General features: G+C 32.2%; 1 protein-coding gene across 1 annotated transcript in view; it reads right to left on the reverse strand.

The window, feature by feature from the left end:
• The window catches only part of LOC113389721 (lachesin), a 35,721-nt gene extending 21,284 nt beyond the window's left edge, over nt 1–14,437 (reverse strand). Inside the window, exons 1-3 of the mRNA XM_026626735.1 lie at nt 14,428–14,437; nt 13,122–13,252; nt 12,847–13,054 (exon numbers count right to left, since the gene is read on the reverse strand). Of these exons, the coding sequence (XP_026482520.1) occupies nt 12,847–13,054; nt 13,122–13,252; nt 14,428–14,437 (349 nt within the window). The remainder of the gene's footprint in view (nt 1–12,846; nt 13,055–13,121; nt 13,253–14,427) is intronic.
• Between the last annotated feature and the right edge of the window lie 252 nt (nt 14,438–14,689).

Genomic DNA, 14,689 nt, shown 5'->3' on the forward strand with positions numbered 1-14,689 from the left:
ATTTTTCTTAATGAATACTGTAATTTTTCTTAATGAATACTGTGATTTTTACGAATTTTGTGATTTCTTTTACGAATTCTATGATTTTTTCACGAAGTTTGTGATGTCTTTCACGAATTTTTTGATTTTGTCACGAATTCTGTGATTTTTTCACGAATACTATGATTTTTAACGAATTACTGTGTACGTCATTTTTGGCGAATACTGTGACTTTTTTTGGAGATTTTGCGATTTTTCTTTACGAGTACTATTGAATTTAAATCACGAGTAACGAGTCTCTATGGATATTGTGATTTATTGATGGATACTGTAATTTTTGATGAATACTGTGATTTTTCTTGACGCATATTGTAATTTTTTTTTTGCCGCATACTGTGATTTTTCTTTACGCATACTGTGGTTTTTCTTGACGGATACTGTGATTTTTATTTACGACTACTGTATTTTTTCTTGATTGATACTGTGATTATTTACTAATCCTATAGTATTTATTATTTATGAATCTGTCATTTTTATAATTTGATTTTCTTTACGAGTACTCTATGATCATAGTGATTTGTTGATAGATACTGTTATTTCTTGCTGGATAATGTAATTTCTTGACGGTTACTGTGAATTTTGACTATTATTGCGATTTTTTTAGGAGATACTGTGATTTGTCGATGGATAATGTGATTTATCGATGAATATTATCAATTCTCGATGAATGCTGTGAAATTTTACGGTTTCCAAAAATCTAATTTTTCGACAAATTCTGTGAATTTACAGAACAAATTCCACTAAATCAAATTTATAAAATTAGTTATATAACACGTCGCTTTATAAAAAATAATATTTTTTATATATTTTAGCCTTGAATTAAGCACCATCTATATTAGTTAAATTTTGGTGATGAGAATTTATTAACATAAACATATAACAATCATTGGGTTGCTTTCTAATATTTTCAGATTACTCGTATTGCGTTTGATTGAATTTTACAGTTTGCTTTGGGATATAAATAGTATTGAATTTCTTTGAATGCTAAATTCGTCATTTCAGGAGATAAACACACACCCTTATATATATATATATATATATATACATATATATATATACATACATACACATTTCTATATATCCACATTATGTCAGCGCCGGTATATTCCGCGATTAATGATTCGGCACGGCTGTGGATTAGATAGGAAAAAATATATATACGATATCGTTAGAGGGTGGAGAGAGAGATTTTCCTTCCTTATATTTTCTTCCGAAAGTGTTTGTTAGTGTGGTAGTCGTACGCAAGATGGTGTGAAGTGCTCACTCACTCACCCTTCAGAAGTGGGATGAGTGGTAGGTGGTGCTCTCTGTCGAGTATTTGGGTTTACTGCGGATGTCTTGAATGATTCTGAGAAAACTCACTTGCAGCGAGCAAATATCTGTATTTATAGCCGGGGATTAAGATATATGGATATAAAAGATGTATATATATATATATATATATATATACTGGTTGACCCGGTAAACGTTGTTTAGCTAAGTAAGGTATACTCTAAACAATTTCTAGAGAATCAAAAATAATAATACTTCAAGTGTATAAGAGTGTGTTGTTTGTTTGAATGCTATACAATATGAGGTATTATAAAACGAATAAACCCCATTAGTTTGTCTATATTTTGTCTGGAAGTTTTATACACTTTCTATAGAAAACATGGTATAATTCAATCCAAGACTTTTTTGGTCTTTCGACTTATTGATTACGTTTTTCAAATTCTTTTTGGATTCTGGATTTTGTGTATAATTGTAAATAATACTACTGAGCTTATACAAAATTTTCAAATTTCTGCGAGGAGAGATAGAAAATGAATCAAGTATGTCTTCTTTGACCTGCTTTTTGAAAAGTTTCAAGTAACATTCGATGAATTAAAGTAAATTTAATAAAAGGTATATATGTAGAGCAGAGCAAGGCATAAAGGTCCAATTTGACTTTGAGCAAATATTAATTATATTGTAAAAATCAAATGAACAATTATCTGACTACGTTCAGTAAAACTGTTAGCTACTTCATCATTGTAGAAATGTGCTTTTTTATGTCTTTCAAAAATTTGTTACTTGGAACGGCCAGGTGGCAAACAGATTTAATGTCTTATTTTAATTTTAAAGTTATTTTTCAAAATAATTACACATTTAGCTAATGCTAAAAAACTATCAACTGAAAAAAATACTTTTATTATGGATTTTCAAATATTACCGTTTATCTCCCGATAGCAAAGTCATAAGAATCAAGATTATAGCTGCTTATACATCTTTTCCTCCTACTTTCAAATATTGTTGTTAAACAATGCTTAACTTTACTGGCTTTTGACACATCGATGGTGTGCCTTTTTAACCCCGAATCTTCATATATAACTTTTTTCAAAACTTGATTCGGTTTGATCGTCAGTAGAGTTCTATCTTAATTTCCTAAAAACGAGTTTCCTTGTCAGTAGAGTTCTTTTCCTAGTGACCTTGCTTCTTATCTACACAAAAATAATAATTGTATCTTAATTGTTTTAACAACTTTTCCAAAACAAGATTCGGTTTGCTGTTCAGTAGAGTTCTATTTTATTTTTCCATAATCGAGTTTGCTCGTCAGTAGAGTTCTTTTTCCTAGAGTCTTTGCTACTGATCCACACAAAAATGATAAATTCTGGGAAATTATAACTGGGAAAATGTTATTCGACAAAATGTTCCTTTGATCGACCCCAACTTTTGGTTCTGAATTTAAATAATATGAATAAAAAATAATATAACCTAGAAAATGTGCCAAAAGGTGCATTTTCATATTAACATTTCAAAAAAGTTGATATTGTTGAGTTTGTAGTAACACTTGCAGCCCTGTTACATGATTTTACTGAATTACAAATTTATAGCTATTTTTGTAAGAAACATGTGTGACTTTATATTTTTATAATTTAGTACACATATTAAGAAATAACATACTAAAATTTTGTAACTCTAGTATAACGTTTTATATTTTTAAATAGTTTTCAAAATACTCATCAAATCGTGGTCTTGCAACTATTGCAAGAGTGCATTTGTTTACAAAATTGCACATTTATAGCATTTTTTGTTAGAAACATATGTAATTTTATATTTTTATAATTGATTACATATATTAGGTAATAACATACTAAAATGTTATAGCTCTAGAAAAATATTGTATATTTTTAAAACATTTTTCAAAAGTACTTCTCGTATCATATCCAACCGTCGATTCGCATCTAATAAAAATAGAGTATGCAAGTGTGCATTGCAATTTTTTAGTTTCTTCTGTTAGAAACATATTTGATTTTATATTATTATAATTCTTCTTTGCCAACGTTTTTATGTATAAATACTACTCACTACAATTTAATCATAATTTAATAATAATCACGTAAAACATCCTATTAAACGTAATTTAACATCATCTGTCAAAAACGTTTGGCATTTGACGTATTAGCCACCGTCCATTGTTTTATTCAGATGAAGCTTCTACAAAAATGTTCAAATTAAAAATGTAAAGTTTCTATGCGATTTTGAAATAATATCTCACCTTTCCGCCAATCTACTGATTAGCACGATTTTTTTAAGACTAAGGCTGGCCAAATCGGTTTAGCCGTTTTTGAGTTTAAGCGGATCATTTTATCGAGAGCTCCATTTATATATATATATATATATATATATATATAATTATATATATACATATATACAAGTATGTCTGTGTATGTGTATTTTTCTATATATTAAAATTTCTTCCCCAAGCTGATCAAATCGGACGGAAAGCGATCAACTTCATTTACAGTCCTGAAGTGTTTCAATTTTGCAAACTCCGAGTGATGTGATGCGAGAGGACGTTGTATAAAAGTAAAAATGTAAAAAAATCGTAAAAAAGCGTGAAAAAACGTAAAGAACATGAAACCGTATAAAACGTATAAACGTTCAGAGCTTCGCTCTCTCATCCGAGCATAACTTTACAAAACGCCCATAAAAAATAAAGTGCGAGGAGGCGGTGGAGACGCGAAAAATTTTATTAATGAAAATTTTTATCCTCTTGTGATGAACAGATGGATACTGAGGATATATATATACATATATATATATATATATATATATATATATATATATATCAGGGTAGTCCTTAACATGGACATTTTCGAATTTTCTTGCTCCCAAGGTCTCAAATGGTTCCAAATTGATGAAACACAATTCTCTGAAAGTTTCTTCTCTTAATATTAACTTTTAGATAGTGCGCAATTCAATCAAACTTTGTTTAGAAAAAATTTAGCGACAAATGAATTAATAGTGAAAATTCGTGTCATTCTTTATTGACAATTTGACGCTCTGCAAAATTTTTGAAAATTTGTCCATGCTATTTCCATACAAAACTTTGATTGAATTGCGCTCTATCTAAACGTTAATATTAAGAGCTAAAACTTTCAGACAATTGTTTTTTATCAATTAGGAACCATTTTGAGCCTTTGGGAGCAAGGAAATTCGAAAATGTCCATATTAAGGACCACCCTAATATATTCACATATATATCCCATATATATATATACATTTTTTGGACGTGTGTTGTAACTCAACTGCTCCTAAACTGCTTTTCAAATTTTGATAAATCATTTTGGAGTGTGTCAATACATTTACGATGGTAGTAATGAACGAAAAAAAAATTAGTAAAAATGCACAAAATAAGAAAAAATTGCCAAAAATCACTTGTTATTGTTCGACATATGAAATGAGTACTCTTAATATTTTAATTTGACTTGAATAATGATATTTTTATTTAATTATTTATTTATTTTTTATATGTTAAATTATGAGTAAGGAGAATGTAATTTGGAAATTAATATTGCCAAGAACCACCTAAGATATATATATATATATATATATATATAATATATATATATACCTAAGATATATATAGATCTTTTTAACCCTTAAACCACGTATATTTTACTCTAATTTAAGGGAGGAATTCAACTGTGCATTTTTCCAAGCATTTATTAATTTACCTGCAGACAACTGAACGTTTTTGTAAAATAAGCAAAGAAAATACTAAATACGAGTAATGAAATACATTTTTAACAATTGACAGTTCTAGAAATTTATATTTACTTAAAATTTTAATCTTAATCGTGGTATATATTAAATTTTGAGTGACTAAAATGTAATGTCGAATTATTATTACCTAAAATATGCACAATGCTATATATTTGCTGTCAGTGTTGTATCTTTTGAACCATTTGATTAACATAGATGACGTTATGAGAAATTTGTTTTAAATTAAATAATATAAAAGTCTTTCCAATAATATGGTGATCTAAACTTACTTGATAAACTCTAAAAGGCCTCTGAAAATAGGCTAGTTTTGGTGTTAATAGTTGTGACTCGCATACATTTATTTATTGCATCTCTTGTATCTTTTGAACTATTCGGTTGATATAAATGATGTCTTTGACAAATTTGTTTAAAATTGAACAATATAAAAATTCTTCTAACAATATTTAGCTCTACAACAACTTAGTATACTCTAAAAAGCATTTGAAAATAGACTAGATTTTCTTGTGGTGCTCATAATAGTGGCTTGAGTGCATTTTTTTACATCTCTTGTAACTTTCGAACCATTCGATTGATATGAATGATGTATAAGACAAATTTGTTCAAAATTGAAAAATATAAAAGTCTTTCTAACTATGTGGTGATCTAGATCTACTCGGTATACTCTAAAAAGCTTCTAAAAATAGACTAGATTTACTTGTGAATTTATTCATTACATTTCTAGACTAGATTCTCTTGTGGAGCTCATAGTTGGGACTCGAGTGCATTTTTTTTATTATATCCCTTGTAACTTTTGAACCATTTGATTGATATGAATGATGTATTAGACAATTTTAGACACTATAAAATACTGAATAATATTGTCTAATATACTAAACTTCTACAGCAACTCGGTATACTTTAAAATTGCATCTGAAAATCGATAATAATTAATTCTCTTACGAATTTATTCATTACATTTCTAGACTAGATTCTTTTGGTTGGGACTCGAGTGTATTTTTTTATTACATTTCATGTAACTTTTGAACCATTCGATTGATATGAATTATATATTAGACAATTTCAGACAAAATTAAATAGTGAATAACATTGTCTAATGTACTAAACTACTACAGCAACTCGGTATACTTTAAAATCGCACCTGAAAATCGATAATTGTACTGATCTTATGAGTCTTATATAATATAATCCCGTTTGTGCATTTATTTATTACAAGTCTTGTTACTTTTAAACTATTAAATTTATATGAATGATGTATATATATATATATATATATATATATATATATACATTCCTCATTTTACTACCTCCGTATTTTTCCAACATCCATTTTCATTTTAACGATTTCTTTTTAAAAAACATTTCGAAAACTCTTAACAAATGAACACTTCCAGTAACGAGAATATTATAAAGTTTAATATTCTTTAGAAAATGATTCCTTTCCATTCTTTCCATCGTGTAATAGTATAATAAAAAATTTAAAAGTTTCTTTTACGATATCATAAAAATTGTTTTGTTTGTGTTTACAGGTGGAGCAATCTGTTGGTGGAGGAGGAAAACATTTTAAGGTAAGATAGAGATTAATATTTTATATAATTTATATATATATATATATATATATATATATATATATATATATATATTTGAATAGTCTTGAATTTGATGCTGATATAAAATGTTTAATTTGAGTTAAAAAGTCGCTACTTAAGAACCACGTGTTTGTTTCGTTCAGGGCCGTTTTGCGAAAACGTTTGTTTATGACCCTGTCGTTATGCAATTGCAAAAACAGCCCCTCAGTGAATCTTCTTCTAATTAAGTTCTCTTCAAAATGTAAAATTTTTGGGTTGAAAAAATCTATATTATGGTTAAAATTAATAATTTGTTCGGTTAGCATCGTCTTAAATTGTTTGGGATTTTTTAGTTATTTTTAACTGCTGAACCGATTTTGAATTTTTTTACGGTCACGTGTGCATTGATATCCCACTTAGGTTATAGGCAGCATTAGATTGTCATTTTTTCATGACAATTAAATAAATCGAATGTTTAGTGTTAAAAAGAAGTGACGTATTTAAGAGCTCGTTGAATTTATACGAAATTTCTTAAAATATTTAATTAGGCCAAATTTTATGAAATTTTGTCTAGATTTTATCATTTCTATGTTAAAATTTTGTATCTCTATTCTATAAAAAGTTATTTTTATAAAACTAAAAAAATGCAGCGGGATAGTGACGCAAGTTCTTTGACACTTAGAGTGCTAATATTAAATATTGCATTCGAGCGCTTGTAGAGATTTTATGAAAAATCTGAGACATATATAAATTTTGTCGCAGGATAGAAAATTTCATCTAGATTTTATCCTACGAATACTGAAATCTTGTATCATACTTCCAGAAAAAATTATCCACTTCAGCCTTACAAAATAGCATTACAATTTAGTTCACCAAAAATTTATTATCTCAAGGCACCGATTTCGCCACAATATTTTTTAATAAGCAACCCAATCCTCTATTATTCCTTTCATAATAAATTCGTGCTTGTTTTTCACTTGCGCGTCCCTCATTTTATTATTTTTATTTAAAAACGCTCCTCGAAGACTTCTTCTCGTAGATCATTAGACGAGCGTTCGCGTGTCTGTTTTTTTTGCTCCGTATTGTTTTTTAATCAATTTTCAACAGGAAAATGTGTTCAATCGAAAGAAAGTTTGAAGAAAAATTATTTAAAGATATAATACACGAGATATCGAGTGTCGGGGATGATGGTGTTAGACTGGGTTTGCATGGGAAGGGAAAGGAGCGAATTGAGAAACACTTTTTTCTTAGGTTGTACTTAACCCCTTCGCTTACCAGCCAATCTCCAAATTTACGGGCCCAAAGCGACACTAAGGTCGGTCGCACGCAGGTACATAAACAACTGTGCTCAGCGTTCGAAACTGAACAAATCACAAAAATCCTATTATATATAATTGCAAGATGTTTGATAAATAATTACGTTGATTCTTAAATAAAAATAAAAATGTATTATTAAAAATATATAAATTTATACATATAATTATAAATTTATATATTTGTGCGAAACGTACAATGTCGTTGCCAATGTCAGTACTACTGGTAGCAAAGTCATCACTGCTTTGTAACTCATCACTAATTTTTTTAAGACCTTATAATGGGTATTTTTTTACAAACTTCTTACAAACGATGTATGTATATGCCTCACCAAGTTTCGGAAATGTTTTATTTATTTTTCGTCCGGTAGACTTACGACGACTCTCAGGCGTTCTATTCGTGTTTGGGCCTATAACATTGAGACGACTCTGAGGCGTCATATTTGTGTTTGGGCCTAATACCTTGCGACGCCTCTGAGGCGTCATATTTGTGTTTGGGCCGATAACTTTGCGACGCCTCTGAGGCGTCTTTGTAAGCGAAGGGGTTAAATGTGGCTCGTAATGAAGATTACTTAACACTAGATTCACTATTCTGAGACATTGCTAGATTGAGGCAATTCCAGAAAGTTTGTGACAGATCCAGAAAGCTTTAGACAAATCCAGAAAGTTTTAGACGGGTCCAGAAAGTTTTAGACAGATCCAGAAAGTTTGTGACGGATCCAGAAAGTTTAAGGCAGATCTATAAAGTTTATGACAGATCCAGAGAGTTTGAGACAGATTTATAAAGTTTGTGACATATCCAGAAAGTTTGTGACGGATCCAGAGAGCTTGTGGCAGATCCAGAAAGTTTGTGGCAGATCCAGAAAGTTTGTGACAGATCCAGAAAGTTTCCGACGGATGCTGAAAGTTTGTGACAGGTCCAGAAAGTTTGTGATAGATCCAAAATGGTTTTAGACAGATCCAGAAAGTTTGTGATAGATCCAGAAAGATTGTGACAGGTCCAGAAAGATTGTGACAGGTCCAGAATGTTTGATATAGATCCAGATAATTTGTGACCGGTCCAGAAAGGTTGTAACAGGTCCAGAAAGATAGCGACAGGTCCAGATTGTTTGTGACTGATCCAGAAATTTTGTGACAGGTCCAGAAGGTTTGTGACGGGTCCAGAAAGTTTGTGACGGGTCCAGAAAGTTTGTGACGGATTCAGAAAGTTTGTGACGGATTCAGAAAGTTTGTGACGGATCCAGAAAGTTTGTGACGGATCCAGAAAGTTTGTGACGTATCCAGAAAGTTTGTGACGTATCCAGAAAGTTTGTGACAGATCCAGAAAGTCTGAGGCAGATCCAGAAAGTCTGAGGCAGATCCAGAAAGTCTGAGGCAGATCCAGAAAGTCTGAGGCAGATCCAGAAAGTCTGAGGCAGATCCAGAAAGTCTGAGGCAGATCCAGAAAGTTTGTGACAGGTCCAGAAAGTCTGAGGCAGATTCAGAAAGTTAGGGGCTGCTGCAGACAGTTTGCTGCTTCTCCAAAAAGTTTGTAGCCGCTCCAGAAATGATCGGAAGCCTCAAGAAATGATCGGAAGCATTCAGAAATGGCCGAAAGCCTCCAGAAATTGTCATGCGCCTCCAGAAATTGTCATGCGCCTCCAGAAATTGTCATGCGCCTCCAGAAATTGTCATGCGCCTCCAGAAATTGTCATGCGCCTCCAGAAATTGTCATGCGCCTCCAGAAATTGTCATGCGCCTCCAGAAATTGTCATGCGCCTCCAGAAATTGCCATGCGCCTTCAGAAATTGTCATGCGCCTCCAGAAATTGTCATGCGCCTCCAGAAATTGTCATGCGCCTTCAGAAATTATCTGATAATAAATCACATATAAAAACCATATGTTTTTACTTGCCATATTAGTTCCTCATAATTCCCAATATTTATTTAATTTGCACGAATTAATTTTTTTGAAGTATTCTAAAACCCTCAGTGCTTATATAAATTTCACAAATCTCTTTTTCTTCTCACGTAGATATTTTCCAGTTACTTTTCATCGACAAAATCCATTTTAATTCAATATATTCGCCGACATCTTCCTCACACACATTTTCAAGGAGAATATTACAAAGTTTATCCGAGCGCAAAAATATATTCCATAGATAATCTATAATATATCTCACTTACACACTAACACAGTGGCGGCGGACTGATTCTTATTTTCATACCGGATGAGCGAAAAGATGCACCGCCAGTGGCGGACGGTCGTAAAATCCTTCCAGTTACAAGGTTTGCAATGATGAGAAAATATTACTCATTACAATAGAAGTGCCCTCCAATGACAAGAGTTACGTTGTTGTTGTTTAAATGTATCTTGAGCTATTTGCCAATGGGGAAAATTTAATTTTCACCCCCCAACCGTCTCTGGTATGCATCTAGTTGCCAGGTTTGAAATGACGAGAGAATATTCTCCACTACAATAGAGATCCTCCTTCGCCTCCAATGCCTCCAATCCACCTCCAATTCTCCTCCATGGATAATATCAAGATATTTTGTATAATAGAGAGAGCAGTTCGCGTTAGAATATTTTTCGAGTTATTCCGTGCGAGAAAAAGTCGTCGGCGCTACTCGAGAAGAAAGGATTAGGCCGGGTGCGCATGGCTAGCGATAAATATATATTTTTGAGTGTGGAATCGATCTCAAAGAAAACAATTTGTATAAATATGAATTATATTTCAACGAGTCAATTTCCAAAAGGGCTGAGAATTTTCTAAGAGTGTTCAAAATTTTCTATGAGGGTTCAGAATATTCTAGGAGGGTCCAGAATTTTTTAGGAGGGTCCAGAATTTTTTAGGAGGCTCCAGAATTTTTTAGGAGGGTCTAGAATTTTCTAGGAGGGTCCAGAATTTTCTAGGAGGGTCCAGAATTTTCTAGAGAGTCCAGAATTTTCTAGGAGTGTCCAGGATTTTCTAGGAGGCTCCGGAATTTTCTGGGAAGACCCAGGATTTTTTAGTAGGATCCAGGATTTTTAGGAGGATCCAGGATTTCTTGGAGGGTTCACTTTTTAGGATTTTGTAGAGGTGCCAAGGATTTTGTAGAGGTGCCAAGGATTTTGTAGAGGTGCCAAGGATTTTGTAGAGGTGCCAAGGATTTTGTAGAGGTGCCAAGGATTTTGTAGAGGTGCCAAGGATTTTGTAGAGGTGCCAAGGATTTTGTAGAGGTGCCAAGGATTTTGTAGAGGTGCCAAGGATTTTGTAGAGGTGCCAAGGATTTTGTAGAGGTGCCAAGGATTTTGTAGAGGTGCCAAGGATTTTGTAGAGGTGCCAAGGATTTTGTAGAGGTGCCCAGAATTTTGTAGAGGTGCCCAGAATTTTATAGAGGTGCCCAGAATTTTATAGAGGTGCCCAGAATTTTATAGAGGTGCCCAGAATTTTATAGAGGTGCCCAGAATTTTATAGAGGTGCCCAGAATTTTATAGAGGTGCCCAGAATTTTATAGAGGTGCCCAGAATTTTATAGAGGTGCCCAGAATTTTATAGAGGTGCCCAGAATTTTATAGAGGTGCCCAGAATTTTATAGAGGTGCCCAGAATTTTATAGAGGTGCCCAGAATTTTATAGAGGTGCCCAGAATTTTATAGAGGTGCCCAGAATTTTATAGAGGTGCCCAGGTTTAGAACAATCTAAAAGAGTTCAGAATTTTCTAAACGAGTCTCTAATCGTTCAAAATAATCTATAAATCTAGAATTACTTAGAAGCGTCTTAAATTTTACATATTCATTTTCACTTATTTATTTATATTTGAAAGTATATCGAGTTGCTGTAGGTCATTACAATGTTTCTAACATAATATTTTAACATAATACAAATTTGTCAAATACTTCATTTACTTCAAACAAACAATTTAAAATTTACAACAGGTACAACAAGGAAATGCATTTTCATCCCGAATTACTGATGTGTTCCACATTCATTATCAATTTTTCAGCGCGATTTTAAAGTATACCGAGTTGCTGTATGTCATTATAATGTTACAAATTATTGTTGGTAATTTAGTTTCAAACAAATTTTCGAAATATTTCATTTTAATTCGATAAACAGTTTAGAAGTTACGAGAGATACAACGACTTCCTTGCAACTTTCATCAGACCGATTTTAAAGGTCATACGTATCGAGTGGCTTTGCTCTTAGTTAGTACAGTAGAATCGCTGAGATGTTACATATTGTGGATAATTTAGTTTTAAACAAATTTCCCAAATATTTCATTTACTTTAAACAAATACTTTAAAAGTTACAAGAGATACAACGACCAAGTGCACTTTTTTGCAACTTTCATCAGACTATTTATTACCATACGTATCGAGTGGCTTTGCTCTTAGTTAGTACAGTAGAATCGATAAGATATCGACACGATAAATTCGAGTCGACGATATAATATCGGTCACCGGCTTCGGATTTACTAAGGCGACGTCTTCGTCGAAGAGATTAACGATCTTGTGGAGGTTAAACTATGAGACTCGGAGGTTCATGTTGGCGGTTGAATTATGGAGGGATTTTTGAAAGAAAAATTTGAAAGGATTTTTGGGAGCTGGTGACAACATATGGTTGTCCCTAGAATAACTTGCAATACTCACAAACGTCAATGGAGTAAGGATATGTGGATAAGTTTCTAGAAGGCTGTTATGTTTGACGATTATAGTTTGTATTGTTTATAGTTCCTAAACCAACCGATTAATATGAATGGTGTGTAAAACAAATTTGTTCAAAAATAATCAACCAACGCATGTTTCTTACAACAAAACACTCTACAAGAACTCTATCTACCCATAAACATCCCTAGAAACAAAAAATTGTTTCTGATTACACGTCCCTACCAATCCCTGAAGATGATTCGAAACGTCTGATTAACAGTTTTTTTTTTCTTACCTTGTACTTCCATGCATCCTGTCTGTTTCCTCATAGGACTTGTGTTAATCTGGCACATGTAGCAACCTCGATCAGTTTCCTTAACCTGCCTAATCCTGAGTTGCCAGGTATTGGAGTCTTCTCGAGAGACCCCAAATCTGGGGTTGTGGGTTATGACTCGGCCCTGAAGGGCCAGGACTAGCTGGTCGGAGGCCCTTAACCAACCGACCTGGGGAAAATAAATACAATTGTGTAATAAATAAAATATAATTCTACAATTTTCTTAAATTTTTTACCTTGTAGTTTCCTAAATTAGAAACCGTGCATGTCAGGACGGCCTCTCTTCCCAGTGCAACTGTAACATTGTTTATTGGCGACGTGAATTCGGGCTCGGAAAAATCCGCGGACAATAATTCACATTTCGATTCTGAAAACAAACAAAAAAAGTATGATAAAATTTGATACAAAATGAATTCATATAGAGAGGGTTTAAAGCATTTTTTTCACAATATTTTGTGACGGGATAAATTTAAACAGAGTTGGGGTATTTGATTTATGGGGTTGTTGGCCGCGAATTGGAGAAAAATTATTTCATATATATCTACAATTAACGCCTCGACTACGAATTAGTATTATTGTGCTAATTTTCATTTGTGAACTAGTTTTCCTTTTCTAGTGTTGTTTTCTATTTTCCTCCAAGCGACTTAATTGCTCCCAATTAATCTTTTCGCGGTTTACTGAAAACATTTAGCAAATGGCATTAACATTAAATAGTAGTCTACTTTAAAATAAATACCTTCTCGTTAATTTTACACTTGCATTCGAAAATTAAACGTTAAATCCTTTCTTAATACGCTGAAATTAATTCTTCGGAAAAAGTTGAGCTTTTTTATACACGAGAGATAGTGTAGAATTTTTATATCTGTTTGCAGTTTGTGTTTTTAATATATATTTGAAGTTTGAAAACGTGGTAGATTAACAGAAATTATAACACATACAATGAATTGGTTCATACAAATATTTTCTTTTGTTTGTACCAATTTTCAGAGATTTTTATGAGTTTGTATAATTGTTTTGATATTTTTACTCGTCTGGACACTTGCAGACTCGTCAGGACATTTTTGGGCACTTTTAGAGACTTTTCAGCACTTTTAGAGACTTTTGGGCACTTTTAGAGACTTTTGGGCACTTTTAGAGACCTTTGGGCACTTTTGGAGACTTTTGGGCACTTTTAGAGACTTTTGGGCACTTTTAGAGACTTTTGGGCACTTTTAGAGACTTTTGGGCACTTTTAGAGACTTTTGGGCACTTTTAAGAGACTTTTGGGCACTTTTGGAGACTTTTGGGCACTTTTGGAGACTTTTGGGCACTTTTACACACATTCAAACATTTTTAGATTTCTTTACACACTTTTAGATACTTTTACACGCTATTACACATTTTTTAATACCTTTACACACTATTACACATTTTTCAACACCTTTACACACTATTACACACTTTTTCAGATACTTTTACACACTTTTGGATTCATTTACACGCTCTTAGACATTTCTATTCACTTTTAGACATTTCTACCCACTTTTAGACATTCCTACTAACTCTTAGACATTTCTACTACCTCTTAGACTTTTTTGTACACTTTGATTACTTTTACATACTTTGATCTAATTTTATACACTTTGATCTAATTTTACACACTTTGATTTGATTTTATACACTTTGATCTACTTTTACACACTTTGATCTACTTTTACACACTTTGATCTACTTTTACACACTTTGATCTACTTTTACACACTTTTACACATTTTGATCTAATTTTACATACTTTGATCTAATTTTACACACCTTTTGGCACATT

This window comes from Ctenocephalides felis, unplaced genomic scaffold (genome assembly GCF_003426905.1).
Source record: "Ctenocephalides felis isolate EL2017-DRISC unplaced genomic scaffold, ASM342690v1 CF-g0.4_SCAFFOLD_03573, whole genome shotgun sequence".
Lineage (NCBI taxonomy): Eukaryota > Metazoa > Arthropoda > Insecta > Siphonaptera > Pulicidae > Ctenocephalides > Ctenocephalides felis.